Here is a 26,830-nt window from a genome sequence, read left to right as displayed (position 1 = left end):
CATATGAACCACTTGAAATTCTGACCATTGGGTGGGGGTTACCCTTAATTTTCTTTCAGGGATACACTTGAATAGGGTTATAATCTTGCTGCCATCAGCTTCTAGTTGGTCCATAATTAGACCTTAAGAACTTTACTGAGGTGGCAGGCACTAGAGGGAGATGCAAGAGTGGAACGAGAAGAACTTGCTATTTCCTCATGATTCCTGTTTGCTTCCTGCTCTGCTCATTTTCTGTTTCTTGGAGTATTACCTAGAAAGCTGCTTCTTTATCTGGCAGTGACAGAAACTTCCCACATCAGCTGCTACATCTTGTTAGCAGCTTTTCAGCCTTGAGGATCCAGTCTCCTCTCCACTTCTCCAAGACACTAGCGGAAACACCATACAGAAAAGTAGATTTGAAGCTGAGAAATAATAATAATTGGCATTTTTTTTAGTATATAAAGGAGCAGGCTCTGAGGAAGGGAAAAATAGAGGTAATATAAAGTATTAGTTTTTAACTCTGGCTTCATAAGAGACTTACTTGCTGGGCATGGTGGCACACACACCTGTAATCCCAGCAGCTCAGGAGGCTGAGACAGGAGGATTGTGAGTTCAAAACCAGCCTTAGCAACTTAACTGGGCCCTAGGCAACTCAGTGAGACTCTGTCTCAAAATAAAAAGGGCTGGGTTTGTGGCTCAGTGGTTAAGTGCCCCTGGGTTCAATCCCTGTTACCAAAAACAAACAAATACATCAATAAATAAAAAATAAAGAGACTTACCTGGATAACTTTAGAAATATACATCAATTTTTATATGAGAAAACATTTTTTTTTTCTTTTGGCACTGGGGATTGAATCCAGGGACTCTTGACCACAGAGCCACATTCCCAGCTCTTTATGTTTTAAATTTTGAGACAGGGTCTCATTAAGTTGATTAGGACCTCACTAAGTTATTGAGGCTGGCCTCAAACCTGTAATCCTCCTGCCTCAGCCTCCCAAGTCACTAGCAAAATTTTTTTTATATTTATTTTTTAGTTATAGTTAGACACAATACCTTTATTTTATATATTTATTTTTTATGTGATGCTGAGGATCGAACCCAGGCCCTCACATGTGCTAGGCAAGTGCTCTACCACTGAGCCACAACCCCAGCCCTAGCAAAAGCATTTATAAACTATTAAGATGCATTATATAAATATACAAGTATATTATAAAATATTTAAATATATATTCAAGTATATGTCTATAGTTCTTCATGTTTAAAATGTAAAGATGTGGGGCTGAGGCTGTGGCATAGTGGTAGAGCACTTGTTTTACACGTGTGAGGAGGCCCTGGGTTTGATCCTTAGCACCACATAAAAATAATAAATAATAAATAAAGATATAAAAATAGAGTCTAAAAATATGCTTCTATAACTTTGACCAAAACTAAAATCTAAAGAAAAAGATTTTTTTAAAAAAATATAAAGATGCTTGGGCTTTTTTCTTAGAAATTCTAATTTAATTGGTTTGGGCTGGGACCTGGACATTAGTGTATATATTTAAAAGCTTCCTAGGTGATTCTAATGTGCAGCCTATTTAGTTGAGACTCACTTATATAAAACAACAAAGGAGCCTGAAATTCTTTTGTTTGCATGTACACTCATAATTTAATGGCAGAGACAGAAAAAACACTTAAACCAAGCATGTCACTGCCCTACATTGACTTTGACCCGAAGAGTTGTGAGGTGAATTATGAGCTGGAGGTGTGTTCTGCTCAGTGTTGCTGTCATGTCTCCTCAGTTCTTATCCAGCTTGTGACACAGCTGAAGCAGGAGCAGACTGTCCATTGCCTACTAGATGCGTGCCACAGAGAGGTCAGTATACTGCTATGGGTTCTTTTTTTGGTACTGGGGATTGAACCTAGGGGCACTTAATCACGGAGCCACATCCCCAGCCCTATTTTATTCTTTATTTTATTTGAAACAGGATCTAGTTAAATTGCTTAGGGCCTTGCTGAGTTGCTGAGGCTGGCTTTGAACTTGCCATCCTTCTGCCTCAGCCTCTGAGCTGCTGGGATTACAGGTGTGAGTCACTGTACCCAGCAAGTTGTGGGTTCTTGAGGCCCCTCAGAACCTTCAACTTCTGTTAGAGCTGATCCAATCCCTTTTTAAAAAATAAATATTTTTTTTTTAGTTTTAGTGGATATAGTATCTATTTAATTTTTATGTGGTGCTGAGGATCAAACCCAGTGCCCCCTGCATGTTAGGTGAGCACTGGACCACTGAGCTACAGCCCCAGCCCCCAATCCCTTTTTGAATAGGTGGGGAGATTGAAATCCAAAAAGGAAAAGGGACTAGCCAGAGCTAGGATTTGGGGCTTTTCATTCTGTTCCAACACTCTTTGCAGCTTTCAAGGAATTCCTCTCCCTTCAGTCTGCCAAGTGCTATTTCCAGTCCCATCCTTCTGGCTCAGTCATCCCATGACCCATTCTTTGTATCTTTCTAAATACAATACAGATTTCCTTGATGTATTAATCAGGGAAATATGTTCACTATTTTGGTTTAGTGTTTTTATTTGGCTTTGAATTGTGTACATTGCTTTGTACAGAAGACATTTGCTTTTATCAGGTTCTAAGGTAAGAATTAAGTGGGCATGCTTTCTTCAACATAATAAAAGAATAAATAGCAAATTTTTTAATATGTTTAAGATGAGGAATAATATTAGAGTCACTTTTTAATTTATTTTTTAATGGACACGATACCTTTGTTTTATTTATTTATTTTTTTGTGGTGCTGAGAATTGAACCCAATGCCTCACACATGCTAGGCAAGTTCTACCACTGAGCCACAACTCCAGCCCGAGTCACTTTTTTTTTTATTTTGTAAAATATAAATGTTCATCTTAACACAATCAATAACAAAGCATTAACTATAAATTTTATTTAAATTATTGTAATTACTTTGTGATTAATAATAAATCAGATTAAATTCATAATTGCTTAGATTGGTACTTATCATCATGAATATAGCATTTAACATTTATAGAGCACTTTCTATATGCTAGGCACTGTTAGATGGTTTATTCACTTATTTATTTATTTTTGGTACTGATGATTTAACATCCCCAATACTTTAAAATTTTTATTTTTTATTTATTTATTTAATTTTTTTTAAAGAGAGAGTGAGAGAGAGAGGGGGACAGAGAGAGAGAGAATTTTAACATTTATTTATTTTTTTTTTAGTTCTTGGCGGACACAACATCTTCGTTTGTATGTGGTGCTGAGGATCAAACCCAGGCTGCACGCATGCAAGGCGAGCGTGCTACCGCTTGAGCCATATCCCCAGCCCTAAATTTTTATTTTAAGACAGGATTTTGCTAAATTGCCGAGGCTGGCCTTGAACTTTCGATCCTCCTGTTGGAGTTCACTGGGATTACATTTGTATGCTACCACACCCAGGTGTTAGGTGCTTTATTATATGCACAAACTTAATCTGTTTCCACCAATAACCCTATGAAGGTGGTGCTATTTGTTATTTCCTAATAGAGGAGTTAGGAGTCTTATCCAAAGTGGTATAACTAGTCAGTAGGAGAGGTGAAATATTTACTGTTGACTCCCACTATAAAGCATTAAGCATTATGTCTGGCACATAGATTGCTCAATATTAGTAGCTATAGTAATGCTGATGATAATTTTATTATTTTATTTCTGCACTGAGCAGTTTTGTCTTTATGACATTTCCACCTTGTTTTTGGTTCTATAGGAGGAAATATTTCCTAATTTTTAAAATATTAAAAAAAATTTTTAAATATATATTTTTTAAATGTTTGTTTTTTAGTTTTAGGTGGACACAATATCTTCACTCTATTTTTATATGGTGCTGAGGATCGAACCCAGTGCCTCAAGCATGCCAGGCGAGCACGTGACCACTTGAGCCACCTCCTGAGCCCAAATATTTTTATTTATTTATTTATTTAATTTTATTTTTTTAGTTATTGGCGGACACAACATCTTTTTTTTTTTTGAATTTTAATATTTTATTTTTTAGTTATTGGCAGACACAACATCTTTGTTTGTATGTGGTGCTGAGGAACGAACCCAGGCCGCACGCATGCCAGGCGAGCGCACTACCGCTTGAGCCACATCCCAGCCCCCCAAATATTTTTAAATTAAAAAAAATTTTTTTGTGGTTGATGGACATTTATTTATTTATTTATTTATTGTGCTGAGATTTGAACCCAGTGCCTCACTAATGCTAGGCAAGCTCTACCACTCTACTACTCTACTTACAGCTATAACTCCATCCCAATATTTTCTAATTTTTTTCAGTTTAACAAACGAGTACTGAGCTAGATATGTACTAAGGACTCTGAGAGGAATTTGAGTCAGTGTCTTTCCTCTGGGAGTTTCCAGTTTAATGAGATGGATACTTAGTTTAAAAAAGCCAATTATAATGAGAGACTTACATAATATAGGCATTGGGGTGGGTAGGGCAAGATCCGTTTTTGTGGGCAGTCTGTCCTGATTCTGACAGCAGAGTATGTTCACTTTCTGTAGCTGTGTAGCATGCCCTCCATGCGAGGCAGCCCGGCCACCCTGACTCTTCTTGGCAAGTTGGTGGATACCATCCCTGCCTTGGCAGACAAGCTTGTAATGGAGCATGGTGAGTGACCTATGGGGAAGATCCAACCCTACCCTTTGCCTGCTTTGGTCATACTGCCAATCTGGGTGGCCCATTCACTGTGTTCATCTGGAAAGTCATTACTCTCCTTCTCTAGCCTTTAGTATCCACATCTGCAAAATGTGCTCCAAGTTGGACAGTTTGAAAGAGATCAATTTTTAAAATCTGGTCTTGGGAGGAATGAATTCTGGAATATAGAAGTACTTCTTTTTCATAATTGAAATGAAAGTAAATATCTTATGGAGGATCTATCCAAGGAAAGATTGCTTAACTTGGTTAAACTTTGCTTTCTATTTTCTTTTCTTTTCTTTTTGGTTTTCTCTTGATGAAACACCCAGAAAGTATTTATTGTGTGTGTATTGGCGGGGGTGGTTATAGGGAATTGCCTCATTGGGAATAAGAGTTTGGAGTTTCAGGTGGCAGTTGACAGGGATGGTATCCAGGGATTGATTTCTCCCTGCTCTTTGATTGTTTTCTGGACAGGTGGCCTGATGGAGCATCTGCTGAGAGGCTTGGTATACCCCAATGAAGGGGTTCAAGCTTCTGTCTGTTACTTGTATGGGAAGCTCTACTCCTCACACATAGCTGCTGAGATGCTTTCAGGCCATTTCCGGGAGAAGCTGTGTCCTCTCTTTCTTTCTACCATGGAAGGTGCCCAGACTAAGGAGCTCCAGATCAACTGCTTGGGTGAGACATGGAATTGGAGAAAAAAGAACAAGTTTCTGAGGTTTTTTTTTTTTTTTTTTTTTCTTAAAGAATGAGTGAGAGAGAGGGGGACAGAGAGAGAGAGAGAGAGAGAGAGAGAGAGAGAGAATTTTAACATTTATTTATTTTTTCTTAGTTCTCGGCAGACACAACATCTTTGTTGGTATGTGGTGCTGAGGATCGAACCCGGGCCGCACGCATGCTAGGCGAGCGCGCTACCGCTTGAGCCACATCCCCAGCCCAAGTTTCTGAGGTTTTGCTTGAGGACTTGAGATATTGGATGCTCTAGTGGTGGGGAAATTTGCTGTTATGCAAAAGGTAGAATCCAGGAGTTTGGAGATCAGATGCATAGACTGTGAAAAATGCCTAGAGTCAAGTCAGTGTGGCATCTTAAGAATGTTGCCTTTGGGAGAAAAAGAGGAAGGAAAGTAGGACAACAGTTTTTCTGCTTTGGGTCTTTTCTGCCTATTCTCGTGCATCCTATACTTGCTGCTAAGTTAATCTTAAGACTACAGCTTATATCCACTATACATTCACTTTCCTAGCCAGAAAAATTTCCCATGGTCCTTTCTCGACTCCAAGGTAGAGTCTAGGTTTCTCTGCTTCTTCTTCAAGGCTCTTTAGGAGCCTCAGTACCAACTTCCAGCCTCTTGTTCTATTACTTACTTTCATAAATACAAAAGAACTACAAGATACTTCTGAGAAGGAAACTTCTGTATTTTATTCCATTTTATTTTTTGATGCTGGGGATTGAACTCAGGGTTTTGTACATGCTAAGCATGTGTTCTACCACTGAGCTACAACACTAACCCCAGTTTTCATATTTTATGTAAAGAAGATGTGCACTGTGATTGGTGAATGAATGAGGGTCTATTTCAGAGCAGGAGCTATAGGGAAAAGCATAGACTATGAGTGATGGTGGTTCATCACAATTTGGGTTAAGAGCTCTGTTTTGAATAGTCCAAACATATATAGTGAGCATTTGTAGGCTCTGTGTTGGGCTCTGAGGTCAGAGCTGACTTCTGTCCTTGGGAAGCTCATAGACCAATGTGAGAGACAGACATGGACAGTCCAGTATGATGAGTGCTGGCACAGAGGTGCACCAGAATGACACCTGAATACATGGTGTCTTGGAGTTGGACATTTTAGAGCTAAAATGGGTAAGAAAGGGCCCTAAATTGAGTCCCTGGTCGGTCTCCAAGCTAGCCAGTGCATAGCAGAGGGAAGTCTCAGTTTTATTAGCTGGAGATTCCTGTTTTAAATACCACCTCTTGCCTGGAACCTTTCCTTCTTGCCCTGACCCCCAGCTAGGTGTGCGGTCACATCCTTTGAACCATTCAGTACTATGGGGCTGATATATATTATCTTATTCATTTATCCTTAAAAATCTGGATCCTTCTAAGCTCTTTGTGATCTAATCCTTATCCAGGTTTCCCCTCTCCTTGTTTTGCACTCACAACAGCCTTTCTTTTTTTAATATTTATTTTTAGTTGTAGATGGACACAATACCCTTATTTTATTTTATTTTGTTTTTATGTAGTTCTTGGGATCGAACTCAGTGCCTCACATGTGCTAGGCAGGTGCTCTACCTTGAGCCACAATCCCAGCCCGCACAACAGCCTTTCTAAACCGAATGTTTCTCAAGGAATACACCAGACTCTCATGCCTTTGTATATTCTTTTTTCTACCCAGGAGTTGGCTCTTGTTTCAGGTTCTCATCCTTCAAGATTTGTTCAGATATCTTCTTTTTCTAGAAGCCTTCCCCAAGGCCTCAGGCTGGATTAGATGCTTCCCCCAATTCCCTACAAATGCCTTGAGCTTTTTTCCCCACCATATTTAGGATTAATTTTTTTTTTTTAAAGAGAGAGTAAGAGAGGAGAGAGAGAGAGAGAGAGAGAGAGAGAGAGAGAGAGAGAGAGAGAGAGAATTTTTAATATTTATTTTTTAGTTTTTTTTTTTTTAGTTCTCGGCGGACACAACATCTTTGTTGGTATGTGGTGCTGGGGATCGAACCCGGGCCGCACACATGCCAGGCGAGCGCGCTACCGCTTGAGCCACATCCCCAGCCCTAGGATTAATTTTTTTTTTTTTTTTTGAATTTTAACATTTATTTATTTTTTCTTAGTTCTCGGCGGACACAACATCTTTGTTGGTATGTGGTGCTGCTGAGGATCGAACCCGGGCCGCACGCATGCCAGGCGAGCGCGCCACCGCTTGAGCCACATCCCCAGCCCTAGGATTAATTTTTAAGAGAGAATTTTTAATATTTATTTTTTAGTTCTCGGCGGACACAACATCTTTGTTGGTCTGTGGTGCTGAGGATCGAACCCGGGCCGCACACATGCCAGGCGAGCGCGCTACCGCTTAAGCCACATCCCCAGCCCCAAGGATTAATTTTTAATATTCTGACAAGCAGTGTTTGCTCACCTGGTAACTAAGTTAGGTATTATGCAGAATGTGTTGGTGGCTTCCCATGATTTCCAGTATAAGGATCAGAATCCCTAACATTGCTTATAGGGGCTTTTATAGTATAATGACCGCTCAGTCGTCATTTCTGGATTTTTAAATTTTTTTTCAACCACTGTGGTTTGTTTTTCAGTTTCTGAAATATTGTTCCCTTCACTTTCCCCCTTCACATAGTTTCACCTAATTATCCTTCAGGCTCAACTTTAACTTGCTGGTGAAGGATTTACTGATCCCTACACTTAGTTAGATCCTCCTGTATACATTTTCATAAGTCTGGCCATTCTTCATTTGTATCATTCATCACAATTGTTAAGTAATCATTTGTGTGAATCATTTTTATTTTTTGTTTGTTTTGAGATGGTGTCGTTTTATGTTGCCCAGGCTAGCCTTTATATTCCTGGCTTAAGCAATCCTCCTGCCTCAGCCTCCTGAGTAGGTGGGAGTACAGGTGTGCACCACAGTGCTCAACTTTGTGTGACTTTTTTTAGGGGGAGGGTACTAGAAATTTAACCCAGAGACATTTCATTATGGAGTTACGTCCCCAGCTCTTTTTTTCTTTTTAAATATTTTCTCTAGTTGTAGATGGACACAATGCCTTTTATTTATTTATGTTTATGTGGTGCTGAGGATTTAACCCAGTGCTTCACACCTGCTAGGTGAGCACTCTACCACTGGGTCACATCCTCAGCTCTACCTCAGCCCACATCCCCTGTTCTTTTTATTTTTTATTTTGAGACAGGGTCTTGCTAAGTTGCTGAGTTGGCCTTGAACTTGGAATCTTCCTGTCTCAGCCTCCTGAGCTGCTGGGATTACAGGTGTGCACCACTGCACCTATTTTTATGTCTGTTCCCTTTGCAGAAGCATGTGCTCCATTTGTTCAGTCAGATATATATACAAATATATATTTCCCAGTACTGGAGATTGAACCCAGGGATGCTTTACCATATTCCCAGCCCTTTCTTTTTTTAATATTTATTTTTTTAGTTGTAGTTAGACACAATACCCTTATTCCATTCATTTATTTGTATGTGGTGCCAAGGATCGAACCCAGGGCTAGGCGAGCGCTCTACTGCTGAGCCACAATCCCAGCCCCCTTATTGTTTGTTCTAAGACAAATTCTCACAAAATTGCTCAGATTGGCCTCAAACTTGTGATCTTCCTTTTTCAGCCTCCCAAGTAGCTGGGATTATAGGTGTATACCAACTATACCCAATAAAGTAAAAAATATTTATTGACTTCCTGCTGTGTGTCAGGAGTTATGCCAGGGGAAAGATGATGTTGTGGTGAAATTGATATTATCCTTTTATCTATGAAATGCAGTTCAATAGGGTGATTTTGGGTTACGTTTGTCTTACTTAGTGTTGAACCCCTAGACCCTTAAGCCTAGACTTAGTAGGTTCTTATTAGGTCCCTGTGGGAGTGTGCTGGGTTGCAGAAAGCAACCTGGTGCTTAAGGATTCTAACCATTCTTCATGTCTATGGAGACCTGAAGAGGTTTCTCCAGAGATGTTTTAGGCTCTATCTTGGGAGTACTCTAGGAGTACCTGTGCTCCTCTTACCTCTCTTCTCAACCTCTTTGCTTCCTAGGTTTGTTGAGGCAGCTGCTGAAGTATGATCTTTTTGTGTCCATGATCATGAACAAATCTGCACTGGCAGAAACTGCTCAGAGTGTGGAGGGGCCTCCAGGAGAGACCTCACTGCCTTTGGTGCTCAAAAAGGTAGTTGTCTTCTGTTTCCTTGTCTCTAGTTTCAATAACAATGGAACCCAAGTACTTCCTGGGTCTGTCCTCATCCACCACACCTTTTATCCATTTCCAAAATGTCTTTCTTATTTATTTATTTATTTATTTTTATGTAGTGCTGAGAATCATACCCAGGACTTCACATATGCTAGGTAAGTGCTCTACCACTGATTCACAACCCCAGCCTCCCCAAAAATGTTTCTTACTGGCCATAATAGATATGCTATCAGAAGACTCAAAATAAGATTTTTTTCTGTTATAAATTATTATTCAGTATCTATTTCTTCACATCTGGACTGCCTGAAAATGGAGAATACTGTAGGGAGCCACTCCAAATGCATGCACCTTTAAGTCCTGATGCTTATAGGGGCTTTTATAGTATAATGCATCACTGGGATCTGAAAGATCACTGTAGTCTGGTGCGGTAGTGCCATGAGTCCTGACTTGGGCTCTTCCCTTGCTGGGATAACAAGGCCTGGTCCTAGGAGTAGTCGGCACAGAGGAGGTTGGGTTATACTCACTTATTCCTTTGTAAACCTGACCCCTTGCCTCATTTGAATAGCTTCTCCCCAATGAAAAGGTCCAGCACATATTCCTCACCCTCTTTTTGCCTGCTTGCCCCCTTTTGGGTAGCTGAGGCTAAGCAGTGGTCGATGAACCCAAAGAAAAGGTACTTTCTGTCTGTGTCTTATTTAGCTTAAATTCACTTGGAAGACCCTGACTGGTTATGTTGCGTGATGTGACAACATACAGCACAGAAACAAAGCCACCTCATTTGTTTTAGGGATAAGTGTCCCAGCTTGGCGCTGAAAGTCCCTTTATCTGGACCCTGTGTCTCCTTGAGCCTCATTTACCTGTGCAACCCAGCACTCCAGCCTTAAGTAGCTTCTCCCTGGTCCTTTTCATGCTGGGTCATTCTGTCTGTGCTGTGCAGGAACTCTTCCTTCTGCCTGTAGCCTATTTCCTCTCTCATTGTTGATCTGATTCAGCTCTAGGCCTGTAGGGCTCTCTGTTACCCTGGCTCCTTTAGGCAGAATGTGTCCTCTGTCATAATGCTTGTCTCACCATATTGTGGTTGATGGACTTGGAGCTTCTTCAGAGTAGCACCTAAATCTGGTGTTTTGCTCCCCAGTGCTCAGCACCGAGTATAGCAGAGCTATATATTCTCCTGTTATCAAGTGGTTAGGACTTTTCAAGGATTGATTGACCAGCAGTGGGGCTCTTTCCGTAGGAAGGAGGAGGAGCTCTAGTCAGAAGTGATAAAGGATCAGTTGGGGATAGATAAAGATCCAAAGCACACTGTTCCTCTTTGTTTCCCTGGGATGCTTCTAGAATGGTCCATGCAGGTCTGTGTATTTAAACCAGGAAAGTTTATATCAGGTTCCTGAATTCATTTTTCTGCTTTTATCCAGGAAGTGCTGTTATCAAGTGGTTAGGATATTTGATCCTGAGCCCAACAGGTGTACAAGGACTTAAGAAAAGGGTCTTGCTGCCTCACAGTACACCAAGGCAGCATGGTGGTAGCCGTGGCAGAGACTGAAGAGTACACTTTCCTGGGGCAAGATTATTTCATAAAGACAGAAATATTGGTTTTGGGGTCCTACTCTCCATCAATACATTGAAACTCTTTTTCCATTGCATCTTTGGATGATTAGGGTTTATTTTATAATCCCACCAGTATGATTGGGGCTAAGGGAGTGAGGGAGGAACTTGCAATGGGCATAGAATTTAAGTAGGTGCTCAAAAATACTCAGTAATCAAGATACATAATATTTAAAAAATAAAAAAATAATAATACAAAGGCTGGGGTTGTTGTAGTTCAGTGATAGAGCGCTTGCCTAGCATGTGTGAGGCAGTGGGTTCAATCCTCAGCACCACATAAAAATATAAACAAATAAAGTTATTGTGTCCATCCACCACTAAAAATATTTAAAATATAATGCAAAAATATTGATGAATAAATTTCAAAATTTTAAGTAAGGATAATATTGGCATGTGTCTTTATACCTCCATTCTGGCATTTTTGTAATGGCCAGAGTCTAATGCTATTCTTTTCTGCACTTTAGGTAATGATCAAAACTTTCTCCCAAAATTCATGCTATAGGAGTAGGTTGCTAATGTTTGTGTTCCTGCTGTTGCAATATTGATTCCTTCATTTTGTCAAATACCAGGCATTAATGTGATACGTCACTGCCTATGTTAGGCACTGGGAACATCATGGTATATAAACAAACTTTTTGCTCTAGCACAGTTTACAGACTAGTGAGTAAGGCAATTACTACATGACTGAATGAACAACCAAAGTAATTACAGATTGTGGTAAGTGCTGAGAAGGAAATAACAGGACGAGGTAGCTGTGGAGAAACCACTTACAGGTTGAGTGGTCAGGCAGGGCTTCTCTTAAGGGATGACTTTTGAGCTGACAGTTCAAGAATTAATAAGAAATGACATGAAGAGTGGGCAGAAAAGCCTTTCAGGCAGGAGTAGCAAATCAAGGCCAGAGGGAGAGAAGGCCTCAGTGAATTCTAGAAACTGATGGAGTTGGTTGGATGGCTGGTGGGTGGGAGGTGAGGTAAAGTGGCATAAGATGAGGCTAGAGATTAAGCAGAGCAAGTCATGGAAGCCCTGATAGGTCATCGTAAAAAAAAAAAAAAAATATATATATATATATATATATATATATATTTATTTATTTATTTATTTATTTATTTTGTACTGGGTCCTAACCTAAGGGTGCTTTATCACTGAACCACATCCTCAGTCTTTTTTGTTTTTTAGTTTGAGACAGGGTCTTGCTAAGTTGCTTAGGGCCTCACTAAGTTGCTGAGGCTGGCATTGAACTTGTGATACTCCTGCTTCAGCCTCTGGAGTGGCTGGGATCATAGGTGTGTGCCACTGTGCTCAGCTCTGATGGGAGATACTTTACCATCAATGGTGTGTCATAGTTTAATTGGTACTATTCTTTTCTTAAGAAAATGTGTGCCAGATGTGGTGGTGCACACATATAATCCTAGATAATTGGGAGGCTGAGGCATGAGGATTGCAAGTTTGAGGCCAGCCTTAGCAATTTAGTGAGGCCCTAAGCAACTTGGCAGGTCTTGTCTCAAAAATTTAAAAATGTGCCTTAGGGGCTGAAGTTGTAGCTCAGTGGTAGAGCATTTGCCTTGCACATGTGAGGCACTGGGTTTGATCTTCAGCACCACATAAAAATAAAAAAATAATAAAATAAAGGTATTATGTACATCTACAACTAAAAAAAAAATTTAAAAAATGTAGCTCGATGGTAAATCACCCCCAGGTTCAATCCCCAGTACAAAATAAATAAAGAGAAAAGAAGAGGCTGGGGTTGGGGCTCAGTGGTAGAGCACTTGTCTAGCATGTGTGAGGCACTGTGTTTGATTCTCAGTATTGCATATAAATAAATGAATAAAATAAATGTCCGTCAACATCTAAAAAATATATATTAAAAAAAGGGAAAAGAAAATGTGCTACCCATTAAATGGCACATAAAATTGCAGTTTGCCTTACATCAACAACATCTTTATATATACATATTATATATCTATATCTATATATACATATACATATATATATACATATATATATATACATACATATACACACACATATGTATATTATATACATATATTTTTTGGATGGACCTTTATTTTATTTATTTATACACAGTTCTGAGACTCAAACCCAGTGCTTCACACATGCTAGCCATGAGCTCCACCACTGAGCCACAACCCCAGTCCCCATGAATAACATCTTGATGTAAAATACCATGTTATTTCCTTTAGAAAACAGACCAAGATAAAGAATAATATCTAAACTCCTTTGTACACTAATAAAGTAGGTGTCTGCTTGTAATAAGACAATTTTGACATATAATGACATATTATGACAGAGATGGGTTAAATCTGCTGTCTCCAGATGCTTTTCTTCCGAACGTGAATAGACTTGGTCCTTTTCCTTCAAAGCTATAAAATCAGGCACACTCTACCTTTCCTGGTGATATATGTGCTGCTTGCTGCTAGGCATTCCCCCACAAAAGATCAGTTCGTGTTATATTTAAAATCTGTGGTTGCAATTGATTCTTTTCTTGTTTCTGGAAGTGTTAGAAGCCCTTCTAATGGCTGTAAAATACTCAGTAATCAAGATACATAATATTTAAAAAAATAAAAAAATAATAATACCAAGGCTGGGGTTGTAGCTCAGTGGTAGAGCGCTTGCCTAGCATGTGTCTAGTAGGAGTTTGAATGTCAGAGAGCAGTGGAAATTCATTGGGCGGTTTTGAATAAAGGGGTAACCTGATCTAAAATTTTAATGGGGCACTCAGGTGTGGGTAGATTCCTATATTTGGATGTGGCTGAATTAGATTTCTGCCTTAGTTTTGTCACCTCTTAGTGGTGTGGTAAGTAACTTAACCTGGTGAAGGGTCCCCAAGACCTCCTCCAGGTGGGATAATTCGCTAAGAGGACTCAGCATATAGTTATACACTATGTAATGATTTATTATAGTGAAAGAATACAAGAAAAATCAGCAGAAAGAAAAGGCACATGGGATGGGATTTGGGGTAAACCAAGCACAAGATTCCAGAGTTTTCATATAGGGGGTCACACAGAGCACATGTAATTCCTCCAGCAATGAATTGTAACACATGTGAAACATTACCTACAAGGGAAGCTCATTAGAATCTCAGGGCCCAGTATTTTTGTTGGGGTCTGGCTGATCATGGAAGTACCCTCTGCCTCATACATACCAAAATTCCAGACTCTTGGGAGGGAAGCAGGTGTTCAACATGTTTGTTCAAATGTTTAGTCACATACCCTGATCAGTTCTGGGAGTGGTAGGAACCCTCCTAAAATTCAGGTTCCCAAATCAGCCCAGGCTCAGTCCTGCAGGTAGGCCTGTCTAATTATAACTTCCTCAGGCATGCTATGTATATGTTCATTGAAGTGAAGATCATAGTGGAACCTTCCCTTCTTATGTCACCAGCACATATATCCTGGTGATATATGTGCTGCTTGCTGCAAATATCAAACCAGGTAAGGGCTTTCAAAGTACTTTTGTCAGTGAAGACATGAGCACTACTTGATGGTGGTTTTAGTGTTCTTTGAATGGCATTGGTGGATTTTACAATATGAGCTTTCATTCTGTTTCTCATCAATGTACTTCACAGAGATTCTTTTCCAAAATTGATGTCTATTTTCCTGTATGCTGGGTACCATATAGTATAGGAGAGATCAGAGGTAAATCAGGCTCCTGCTCTGAGGCACTGGGGCTGGGTCCTCTGATGCTATCAGTGGTGTGACTGGGATATTTTTTTTCCCTGTTTCTCTAGTTTCTCCTCTCCAGAGACGAGACCCTGCAGGTGGCCAGTGCCCATTGTATAACTGCAGTGTTGGTCCACTCTCCAGTGAAGCATGCCCCAGCTTTTATCCATGCTGACATCCCAGGTAAGGAGGCCCTCTAATCTTCTCCTCCATGGACCCCATGGTTTCAGTTGGAGGATCCCTGAGGATCACAGCAATGGCAGCATCCTTGTCAGGGGATCTTTGATAGCTCACACCAAAGAAATGGGGTGGGTATAGGGTCAGTTTTATGTGAAGTAGGCTTCATAATTTCTTTATCTTCTTGCTACATATTTCTTTATATGATCTTGAGTAATTTGTTCCTGCTTTTTGTGATTTATTTGAATTTCTAGGAGTAAAACTAGTGTGGGGTGGAGAAAAATCTGTAGGTCAGAAAGGTAAAGGGAACTAATTTTTCTCTAGGACCTGTAAGGAGCCAGGAGATATGCCCTGAGGTGCTTATAAATGTTACCACATTTAATTCCTCACTTTGGTGGGGGTAATGACTAGGGATTGAATCCAGGGATATTTAACCACTAAGTCACATCCCCAGCTCATTTTTTAAAAATATTTTTTTTAGATATTGGTGGGCCTTTATTTTATTCATTTATTCATATGCAGTGCTGAGAATTGAACTCAGTGTCTCACACATGCTAGGCAAGTGCTCTACCACTGAGCCACAGCTCCAGTCCCCCAACCCACTTTTAAATTTTTATTTTGAGATAGGGTCTCACTAAATTGCTTAGGGCCTCGCTATGTTGCTGAGGCTGGCTTTGATCTTGTGATCCTCCTGCCTCAGCCTCCTAAGCTGCTGGGAATTATAGGCGTGTGCCACTGCTTCAAGGCACATACCCATTTTTATAGGAGATGTGGGTGTATGGGGAATGTAAACCAACTTGAGGGGTTGTAAATGAAATTGAGGGGAAATGAGGCTCAGAGAAGGGTAATAACTGGTTCAAACCCACAAGGCTCATCATGGGGCAGAGATGGGATATAAAATCAAGTTTCTCTGACTCTGAGAAATCTTTTTCTGCATCATACTGCTGCTATCCTGAGAATTAAGAGACCTGAGTTCCATAAGTTCCAGACCTACTTCTGCCACTGACTGTGCCTCTCTTGCCTCATTTTCTCCATCTGTTAAAAAGAAATGATTTAGACCAGAACCCTGAATACTTTACAGTTTTATCTGCGAATTGATGACCATGTCTCATGGAGAGGGTGTGTGAACAGAAACAGCATCAGGATTAAGATGCTGAATACATCCAGCATCAGGATTAAGATGCTGAATACATCACGGCTGTCATTTATTGTTTTCTTCCCCCCTGCCTGGCCAGAATTCCTCTTTGAGCATCTTTCCTCATCCAGCGAAGTGCTCATCTGGTCCATCTACAACTGCTTGATACTCCTGGCAGAAGAGCCACTCTTCTTTTCCAAGTGTCACACGGTGTATGGTTGGTAGTGTGGGTCCTGTATTAGCTCTGGGTCTGGTGGACGGGTGTTTGAAATTGGCAGTAGTAGTAGTAGTAGCAGTGATGGGGAGCTGGCCCCTCTTGAGGGAAGCACTAGACTGAGAATTTCCATCATCTCAAACACATTACCAGATTCAGTATATAAGCACTAATATCCAAATGGTTCTGTTGTTCACTGATTAGCAGAAATATGTTTAGACTCTTCAGCAAGGGAAAGGCCTTCCAATTAGCTGCTAAATGAATTCCTGTTGCACATTAAAGACAATTCTAAATGTTACTCGGTCTTGGATTCAGTCCCTATATACTCCAGATATATGTTCATCTAGTTAGTCCCTAAGTTTTGTTAATTTCATCCTTTTAAAGTTTCTTGAAACTGTCCTTTCCCCTACCATACTGATGATGCTGTTTTTGTTGCGACTTTTTATTATCACATCTGGATTTTTAGAATGGGCACATTTAATCATTCATTTTAAATTTTCTCTTCTTAGTCTATGCCAGGGTAGGTCTTGGATATTTGGAAAGGCCTATAGCATGGTCCTTATCCCCAGGAAGTGGAGAGAGAGATTTGTGAACAGGCAATTTCATTAGAAACTCTTAGAGCTGTGCTAAATGGAAGCATAAGGACTGTGGGAGCTCAAGGAGGTTTACATCTCTGCCTGAGTGGATCAGGGAAGGCTTCCTGGAGGAGCAGAGGTTCAAGCTGATTCTTCAAGGAGGAGTAGGAGTATGTCAAATAGAGTATATGTAACTTGGTCAGTAGGTATTTACCATCAAGGCCTGTACTGTGGCTTGTACTAAGGTAGGGGAGACAGAGATTAATCTAATGAAAGTCTGTCCTTGAAGATCTCCCAGCTGGGTCTCATAGGCTTAACTTCATCAGGGTTTCTCCATAAAGGTTCCTCCAACCAGTAGGTACTACCCAGAGCATGTCACCTCTTTTGGGTGGGTGATGAAGGAACTGCAGAGTACTGATTCCTGGCCTCTGGCATGTCATCTTGAATTAGGCATTGAGGCCGTGGTGAGGAGCCTCCAGGGAAGCCTGAAGCTGACCAACACAGAGCTGCACAAGCAGGGCCTACTACTGTTGGCTGAGATCCTGACTAGGTGAGCAAAGTGGGAGAGCATCACACCCATAGGGGCCAGACTGGAAAAGGAAAAGTGAGCTTTTATTTCTGGTGGCCAGCAGTAGGAGTTCACCCATTTGCTTCTCGTCTACCATTCTCCAGGCAGCCGGAGGAGATCAGGCTGTTCACAAGCTCAGCCATGTGTGGGGATGCCAGCCGTGCCCTCCAAGAGGCAGTGAGCAGCCCTGTGCTGGAGGTGGCTGCTGAGGCCGTGAAGGCTGCTTCTGCTTTCCTGAGGTGAGAGACCCTGCAAAACAGAGCTTTCTACCAGCCATGTACCTAGGAGCTGGTCAAGGCCAGGCAGCTTCCAAGGGCATTTTTTTTTCCAGTTATATCTTTTTCTTCTGTATTAATTTTGTTCTCTTTTTCTGGAATTGCTGTTTAGATGATGGGAATCCTGGATTGTTCATCTAATTTTGTTTTCTGAGAGTTTTTCATCTTTTTACCACTGTGTATTTCTGGGAGATTTTCTTGACTTTTTATTTCAATACATTGTTTTATTTTTTACTTTGTATTTTTAATTTGGAAGAGCTCTTTCCAATTAATCTTCATTTTATAGTATTTTATTCCATATTTGTTTCATGGACATAATTTTTACCTTTCTGAGAAGAGTTTTATTGAAGTACTCATTTTTCTTCAGTCTTCTTTATGTTGCTCTTTTGTTTTTTGTATTGCTTTTACTTGGGAAATTTTCTCAGATGTCTACTGATCTTTGACTACCTTATTACACTTAAGGATGAGGCACTGGAAAGCTCATGGGAAGTTCTTTGTTTGAGTGGGGCTGAGAAGCTGTGGGTTTCATTAAGGAAAAGCTGGAGGAATCCTGATGTCAGGATCTTAAGGTCTCCCCTCAGGCTGGTCAGCTTAGAGGACACTCTTCAGGCTCCTGCTTAGAGGAGTCTAAGTGGCTAAGTGGGGCCTCTCAACATTCACAGTGTGAGCTTTGTGAGCTTCTCTACATTCTCAGTAAGTGTCTTCTATCTGAACAATTCAGAGGCTCTCTGTTTCACCTTCAGAGAATGTCTCTAAACTCCTGCCAGGGTAAGGAAGATAAGTCGCTTTGTCTCATGGAAGGGGTTGGAGTCCATTTGCTTTTATTTGTTTGTCTTTTTATGTGGTGCTAAGGATGGAACCCAGTGTCTCACACATTCTAGGCAAGTGCTCTTGCACTGAGCTATAGCCCCAGCCCTCCATTTGCTTTTAAACAAACTAGCAACCAGTCTTTCTGTTTTAGTCTAGACTTTACTCCCACTTCTGTAGGACTTGTTGCTACTAATTCTTCTGCCTTTTGAAGGGTTCCTGGAGCAAATAAGGTTACTTCTTAGTTTTCCTGCTGCTGAATCAGGATTTTGCTTTTAGAGAGCTGTCAAGGCATTTACTTTCAGAGTATTACATATTCATGTCTTTTGTATTTTCCTTGTTGTTTTGAATTTATATCTTGGGGGAAAAAAACAACTCTTTACTTTCATTTTGGAAAGGAGTAGCAGAGATAACTGTACTTGTTGGCTCTAACATCTTAAACTAGAAGCTGGCAACTCTTGAACACTCTCTCTCCCTGGTTCTCTTACTGTAGCTTCTCCTCAAATGCTCTTATCTACACACAGAACTTCAGCTCCTAGCTCTGGGCTGATGATGCCCAGATCTATAGTTCTTGCCTAACATGGCTGTGTTACTTTCCAGTTATCACAAATTACCATAAACTTGAGGGTTTAAAACAACAGACATTTATGCTCTCATTGTTCTGGAAGCCAGAAGTCCAAAATCAATACAACTAGACTGAAATCAGGATATCGGCAAGACTGCCCAAGCTTTAGAGGCTCTGAGGGAGAGTCATCCTTGACTCTTATACTGCTGGTGGCTCCAGAGGTTCCTTGGCTTGTGGCCACATCACTCCACAGTGATCACCTTACCTTCTCCTCTGTGTATGTGTCTAATCTCCCTCTGCTTCTTTCTTTATTTCTTCCTTCCTTCCTTCCTTTCTTTCTTTCTATTTTAGTTTTAGGTGGATACAATATCTATTTTTATGTGGTGCTGAGGATTGAAACTAGTGCCTCATGCATGCTAGGTGAGCACTCTACCACTGAGCCATAACCCCAGCGCCTTCTGCTTATTTTTGATAAAGATACTTGTGATGACATTTAGGGCCCACCTGGATAATCGTCTCATCTAAAAATCCTTAATTCTATCTGTAGAAGCTTTACCTAGAAAGCAACAGGCACACATTTTGGGATCAGGACCTGACACCTTTGGGTATTACCCAAAATTCATGACAGTATTTTCCTGGGCTCCAGACATTTCCAACTCCTAGTGCCGTATTCCAGAAACTTAAAATTAAATTTGTTTATGCCACCAGGAGATAGAGGAAAGATAATTCAATTTTGGATTTAGAATTAGATTTGAGTCCTCAACTCCACAATTAATACTCAGTCACTTCTTGCTCCTGTGGCCTTTTGTTTCTTGAATACACCAAACTTATTCCTGCTGTAGGGCCTTTCTACTAATTGTTCCCTCGCCTACAATATTCTTCCCTTAAGTCTTTGTGTGACTGGCTTCTTCCTATTCTTCAGGTCTTATTCAGAGTGTCCTTCCCTAACTGACCTATCAGGCTGCTCTAGCACCTACCCAACACTCAAGAGTTCTGTTTTACTCTTTTGTTTTGTATTCTCCCCTCCTAAAATATAAGTTCCAAGCTTTGTTATTTTTTTCATTGCTATATCTCTCATTCCTAATAGGTAGTAAATATATAAATAAAGGGTATAAAAATGGATGGTGAGACTAAGAGATCATAGAGTTAAGATGAGAAATTATTTCTTAGCAAGATGCTGAAGTCTTGACAAAAAGTAACTGAGGAAACCTGTATTTATCTGTTACATTGTTTTCTCAAGTTTTATTTTGTTCCCATGGTTTTCTCTTTTATATTTCTAATAAAGCAATACATTCAAATAATAGAAATTTAAAAGTACAGAGGGTTTGTCCCTGGAGAAATCCTGAGGAGTTTGAATTGAATCAAGGGACCTCAACTTAGGATGAGTGGGGTTCTCTTTTTTAAAAAATATTTTATTTATTTATTTTTTTTAGTTGTGGGTGAACACAATATCTTTACTTCATTTTTATGTGGTGCTGAGGATCGAACCCAGGGCCTCACGTGTACTAGGCAAGCACTCTGCCACTGAGCCACAACCCCAGCCCAGGCTTTTTGACAAACATCACAAAAATGAATTTAAGGGCATGTCAGAGATACAGATTTATATAGAAAAGCAGAGACACATACAAGGGAGAACAGGTCACCCTGAGAGTAAGAGATACTTTTTGGGGTTCTCAGTCTCTCTCTCTTTTTTTAAGGAAACTTTTAAAGAAAGTGGGAATGGGAAAGAATGTGGGGCTGACATCAGTCTTGTGATCATGAGATGGTTTATGTTGGTCTGGCAATTCTCAGGATCTTTAGGCTGACAATGTCTTCATGATCTGATCAGTGGATAATGTTGGAAAGTACCTTCTTAAAAATATTGTATCTCTTTTCACTTAATCTATTTATTACACAAGGAAATTTTCCTAAGTGAGTAAATTTATGGTAACTCTAAAGATTTGCAGATTTCTCAGAATTTTGAGTGTGCTGTTGTGCTCAAATTCGGGACCCCCAAAAGACCACCTGAGACCAAGATCGATGTAAGCAGCAAAGAGGTATTTATTGCGAGCTAGCTCGGTCCTCCGCGTGCACACACAGCAATTAGTGATGCTGAGAGGCCTCGAGCCCAGGGTTTGCAGCAGTTTTATACACTCTTTGGGGAAGGCAGGGACCCCTACATATATCATAACATCTCTTAGCAAATCATCCACACCGCGGGAAAATCAAATAACAACTCTAAAACATGATTAGCACATTCCCTGGCAGGAACAAGTTGGATAAGGGTGATTGGTTACTACAAGAGGGGGATTCATTTGAACTGATTGGTTTAAGCCTAGAGGGGTGTTCATGCCGAACTACATGGTTTCCCAACACCATAAACTACTGGGAGGGTCATCTGGCATCCCAGGTATTTCCCTGTCTCATGCTGATTGGTGGCTACTAGGGGGTTACTATGGGTCCCCACCTAGCCAGACTGAGTCAGGGACACCTGAGGCAGCAGATCTCTTCTGTTATTTGTAGATAAACAACTTAGCAGGGTGGGAATGTGCCTGGGAGTGCTCTGTGGGTCTTTCCAAGGACAAAGGTCATGTCCCTTCCTTGGACAGGCTTTGCTCTGAGGTAGAGGCTGGTTTTTCAGTGCCAGACCTGGGAAAGAAAACTGGCTTAGGGAGTGACAAGTGTGTCTTTTGTACCTATCTTTTTTTTTTTTTTTTCTATCCTGCCTCAGGTTTATAATGAAAATGAGCACCTCTCTAATTCTGTCTCCATGTCCTAAAGAAGACTAATTTAAACTCATTTTGGTTTAGTTCTGTTTATTGTCTCCCTAAAACTATATCTTTATTTGTCAATTTAAGACATTGCTCCTTGACTGCAGTACAAAACATCAAGGTTAAGTAGCTTACTTTTTTTGTCTTCTCTACATCTTGGCATTTTTGCTAGTTAATATTTTATGTTGTCAAGCCTTTAAATAATATACTAAAAGCTCGTATTTCCCATTCCCTCAGCTTAAGGCAGTGTTCTGGACTCCCATTCTTTCACACCACCCCATCTTCCTTCTCCTTTTCTCCCTCCTTTCTACTTCTCAAGGTCAGTCAGCTCTATTTTCATTTTACCTTATATAAAGGTTGTTAATATTTATAGTCTCTACTAGAACCATTTTTAAGTCTTTGTGATTTGACTCCCCCTTGGTTCTAAAAATTGAAATGAAAAAACAGCATTTACATTACAATGACTTCAGTCTATCTCCCTTCCCCCTTTGTCCTTCCCTGGATTTGAATCTCTAAACTGGGTGTGAATCCCTGGGAGGGTGAAATGAGTAAACCAGCAGGGTACCAAAGGTGCAGCATGAGAACAAGTCAGTCAGAGGTTCCCGTGGAGAGCTGGAACTCTTTCAGGAGGTGGGTGCTAAGGAGACAGAAGCACCTTTCAGGCAGGTGGTGATGTTTGAGCTGTGCTAGGAGAGATGAGGAAGAAGTTTGTGTGTGGAAGGACAAGGTTAGCAGAAGCAGGAGGGTGGGAAAACATAGGGATTACTGAGGGTACAGAAGCCAGTTGACCCAGGACTATACATGAAGGGGGTTAGTGCTGGAAGAGGCTAGAAAGCTGGTTTAGTCAGAATTGGGGAGAGAGATAGGGGAGGGTGCGTTTTAATCCTTAAATGATTTTACTTTTTTTATTTTTTGCAATACTGAGGATTGAATCCAGGGACACTGGGCTATACCCCCAGTTCTTTTTATTTTTTTATTTTGAGATAGGGTCTTACTAAGTTGCCAAGGCAAGCCTCAAACTTGAGATCCTCCTGCCTCAGTCTCTAGAGCAGCTGGGATTTTAAGTGTGCACTATTGTGCCTAGACAGGACTTTACTTTTGACTTTAACTTCCCAGAATGTTTACTGAGGTGGTCCCTCTTAGGTGCAGTGGTTCCAGAGGGTCTCTGGGAAGCACAACTTAAAGGAAGACTAAGGATTAAAACTGTTGAAAAATATTTAAGTACAATGGAACCAGAAGTTTGATGATCATTGTAGGTTAGGAACTAAGAGCTTCCAAGCTAGGCTTATGGGCATGCACCCAAGATTCCATCTACTCAGGAGGCTGAAGCAAGAGAAATGATTGAGCCCAGAAGTTCAAGACCAGCCAATAAAACCCTGTCTCCAAATGCACACGAGTGCGCTCGAGCAAGGGAGGGGGAGGGGAGAGAGAGAGAGAGAGAGAGAGAGATTGATTGATTGAGATCGATTTAGAGCTTCCCAAAATGAAGAAGGAAAGGGACAATGAGGCCTAAACTATATATAGTTGACTGAGACACTAAGCCTAACCTATTAGAAGGCTCACCCAGGGAGGAATTAAAGATGGGAGATTAGAGGAAGAGTTCATTTCCCAGTTGCTCCATGGCTCAGGATTCAAGCACTAGGAGTACTGCTTTTCAGCAAGTAACATTCTTGAATCTAGACCTTGGAATTCCGCTTGAAATCTCCCCAAAGAGTCCAGTGTGATGGGGCATGCATGTAGTCCCAGTCATTGGGAAACTGGGGCAGGAGGATCACAAGTTCAAGGTCAGCCTCAGTAACTTAGCAAGATTCTGTCTCAAAATAAAAAATAAAAAAGGATTGGGGATGTAGCTCAGTGGTTCAATCTCTAGGACTGGAAAAAAAAAAAATCTCCCAAAACATAATATCAGCCCTCAGAAACTAGACATTCATTCCACACATACTTATAGGAAGTAAACAGGCTGAAACATTGCCTTGTACAGCAAATCCAACTGGCAGTGCCTTGCTGTGTCTGAGACTGGACAGGAGGAACCCATCATCACTATGATGAACAATCATCCATCTCTTGCCAGAAGCACAAAGTTCTGAATGATTTTGGCTTCCCAGTTGACAGATTTATTCATGTGGCTTTTTCTCAAGACTCTAAACACATATTGACTCAGACTTCACCTCCAGAGTCAACACTTGTCTATTGGCTATAGGAAAAGCAGAAAGTAATGGCCATTTAGAACCCAAACTCAAAACAACCCCATCTACTAGATTCCTGTGGACCCACACAACAATAACCCAAGTCAGCCTGTAGACAGGATGTTCTGTGCATGTGTTTTGGCATCTCAGAGGGAACTCTGGTCACCAGCACCAGTAAAAACCAGGTTTTCAGCAACACAGTGTCCCTGACAGATCAGCAAGCACTCTGGTACCATTTAAGGAACACCAAGAAGAGGCATATGCAGTCAGCCTTCACCCATCTAGATACTTCATTGTGGTAGGGTTTGCTGACAAACTATACCTTGTGTATCTACTCATAGATGATACACTTCTGACAAATATCTCAGTGTCAGAGGAGGCAGAGAGGTAAAAACTACTGGAGATAAAGGTCCAGTTTCTTAGAAAGCTAGGGTTGAAGAACCAACATGCTGAGGAGGTGGGACCAAAGCCTGTCTTACAGAACTATAGTGGCTCAAAAAAATGCAACATTTCTTCCATCAAACTCATAAAGTATGTGATTCTACCCCTGTTTTCTTATACCAACCAAAATATTTCATTGAATCTAAAACTTTGTGGGATCCCACCTACAGTAAGTCTGCTCTGTGATCTTGGATTCTTAACAAATATTGAAAAAGAAAATCTCAAGCTGGGTGTAGTGGCACATGTCTGCAACAATCCCAGTGACTCGGAGGCAGAGGCAGGAAAATGGCAGGTTTGAAGCTAGCCTGGGCAACGTCGGCACTAAGAAATTTAGAGAAAGCCTGTCTCTAAACAAAAAATAAAAAGGGGTGAGGATGTAGCTCAGTGGTAAAGCACCCTGAGTTCAATCCCCAGTATGAGAGAAAGAGAGAGAGATAAATCAGGATGTACATCCTAGCTGGGATGGTGAGAAAGAGATTGAGAGGAGCTGGGAATTGGCCAAATTACAAATTATGCTCTGGGCATATGTGAATATATCACAATGAATTTCACTTTTATGTATAACTATAATATACCAATTAAAAAACAATGTTAATAGATTAAAAGAAGATCAATAGTATAGAGGATGGGGATTAAGGAGAAGGAGGAGGAGAGGGAAAAGGAAGTACTGGGGATTGAGAAGAATGAGCATGTACACCTTTATTAATATGTCACAGTAAACCCCACAATTATGTATAAAAAAATGCCTTAATAAAAATATTAACATAGGGGCTGGGGCTGTAGACCAGTGGCAGAATGCTTGCCTAGCACATGTAAGGCATTAGGTTCGTTCCTTAGCACCACATAAAAATAAATAAAGGCATGTTGTTCATCTACAACCACAGAAAATTTTAAAAATATATATTAAGGGCTGGGGTTGTGGCTCAGAGGCAGAGTGCTTGCTTCGCACATGTGAGGCACTGGGTTTGATCTTCAGCGCCACATGAAAATAAATAAACAAAATAAAGATATTTAAAAAAATATATATATATATGTATACACACACCCACAAAAAGAAACCAGCAGTGAGGTTTTCAGGCTTTTCCTTACTTTATTACTTTACTTTTATTATTTTAGTTACTTTATTGAGTTGCCTAGCATCTCTCTAACATTATATCTATCCAGAAGCTATGACTGTGCCTTATTTGGAAATAGGGCCTTTATAGATGTCTTCAAGTTAAGATAAGGCTACACAGCAGGGACTCTATTGCCATGACTGGAGTCTAAGAGAGGGAGATTTGGATGTACAGTGACACAGATACACCCAGAGGGAAGAGGTACATATGAAGGCAGAGGCAGAGATTAGAACCATGCAGCTGTAAGCCAAGGAATGCCATGGGTTACTGGCAACAACCAGAAGCTTAGGAGAGGCAAGGAAGAATTGTTCCTAGGATCTTTTGGAGGGAGCGTGGACCTGCTGACAGCTTGATTTTATATTTCTACCCTCCAGATCTGTGAGGGAATAAACTTCTATTGTTGGAAGTCACCAGTTTGTGATAATCTATTATAGTGGCCCTAGGCAACCAGTAATCCAATCAAATAATCACTAATTTATTTAAAAATTAAAAATTTTGAGACAGTCTTGCCAAGTTGCCAAGAGTGGCCTCCAACTTGAGATTCTCATGCCTCAGTTTCCTGAATATCTGGGATTATAGGCATGCACCACCGTGCCCAGATAACATCATTTTATTTTTTGCAATAGTGGGGATTGAGTAACTTCCTTATTTAGCATCAATTTGCAATGCATGTAGCTCTGTTTAAGGTCAGTGGCCTCTTTGCACTTATAATTAGACTAGTCAATGACTCTTGCCTCCTTTGAGTCTATAGAACAGGAGGGTTCAAATAGACCCTAAGTGTTACCTATCCATATTTACCCCATACTCATGATGATGGAATTTCCAAAAATAGTTCTCCAGCCTTTGCTTATATCTCATATAATGGGGAATTCACTTTAGACCCTCTACCTCTACAGAGTTTGAACTCTAGAAATACTGAAATAAAATCTGGGTCCTGATAACTTACTTATTGATCCTGGCTTTTGCTATTAAAATAACGCAGAATAAGGTTGGTTTGATTTCCCAGGAGTGCTTATCATCTACTTGACAGCAGTGGCCATTGCATCCATTGATGCACATTCTAGAGAGTTCTAGAGAATGCTGCCCTTTGAGGTGAGAAAACGTTGTGTCCTTAATAACAATAATAATAACCATGACTGGTATTGGTAAGAACTTGCTATGCATCGAGATTGGGCTAAGTGTGTGACTTAT

General features: G+C 40.5%; 1 protein-coding gene across 7 annotated transcripts in view; it reads left to right on the top strand.

Moving 5' to 3' along the window:
• The window catches only part of Mei1 (meiotic double-stranded break formation protein 1), an 80,004-nt gene that overhangs the window by 11,068 nt on the left and 42,106 nt on the right, over positions 1-26,830 (top strand). For all 7 annotated transcript variants that reach the window (XM_078052667.1, XM_078052666.1, XM_078052665.1 and 4 more), the window contains 8 exons: positions 1,761-1,834; positions 4,516-4,621; positions 5,123-5,326; positions 9,398-9,528; positions 14,900-15,014; positions 16,244-16,360; positions 17,383-17,482; positions 17,605-17,739. In XM_078052667.1, coding sequence (XP_077908793.1) covers positions 1,761-1,834; positions 4,516-4,621; positions 5,123-5,326; positions 9,398-9,528; positions 14,900-15,014; positions 16,244-16,360; positions 17,383-17,482; positions 17,605-17,739 — 982 coding nt within the window. The remainder of the gene's footprint in view (positions 1-1,760; positions 1,835-4,515; positions 4,622-5,122; positions 5,327-9,397; positions 9,529-14,899; positions 15,015-16,243; positions 16,361-17,382; positions 17,483-17,604; positions 17,740-26,830) is intronic.

This window comes from Ictidomys tridecemlineatus, chromosome 6 (assembly GCF_052094955.1).
Source record: "Ictidomys tridecemlineatus isolate mIctTri1 chromosome 6, mIctTri1.hap1, whole genome shotgun sequence".
In the NCBI taxonomy this organism is placed as follows: Eukaryota; Metazoa; Chordata; class Mammalia; order Rodentia; family Sciuridae; genus Ictidomys; species Ictidomys tridecemlineatus.
This window is presented reverse-complemented; position numbering and strand designations above follow the sequence as displayed.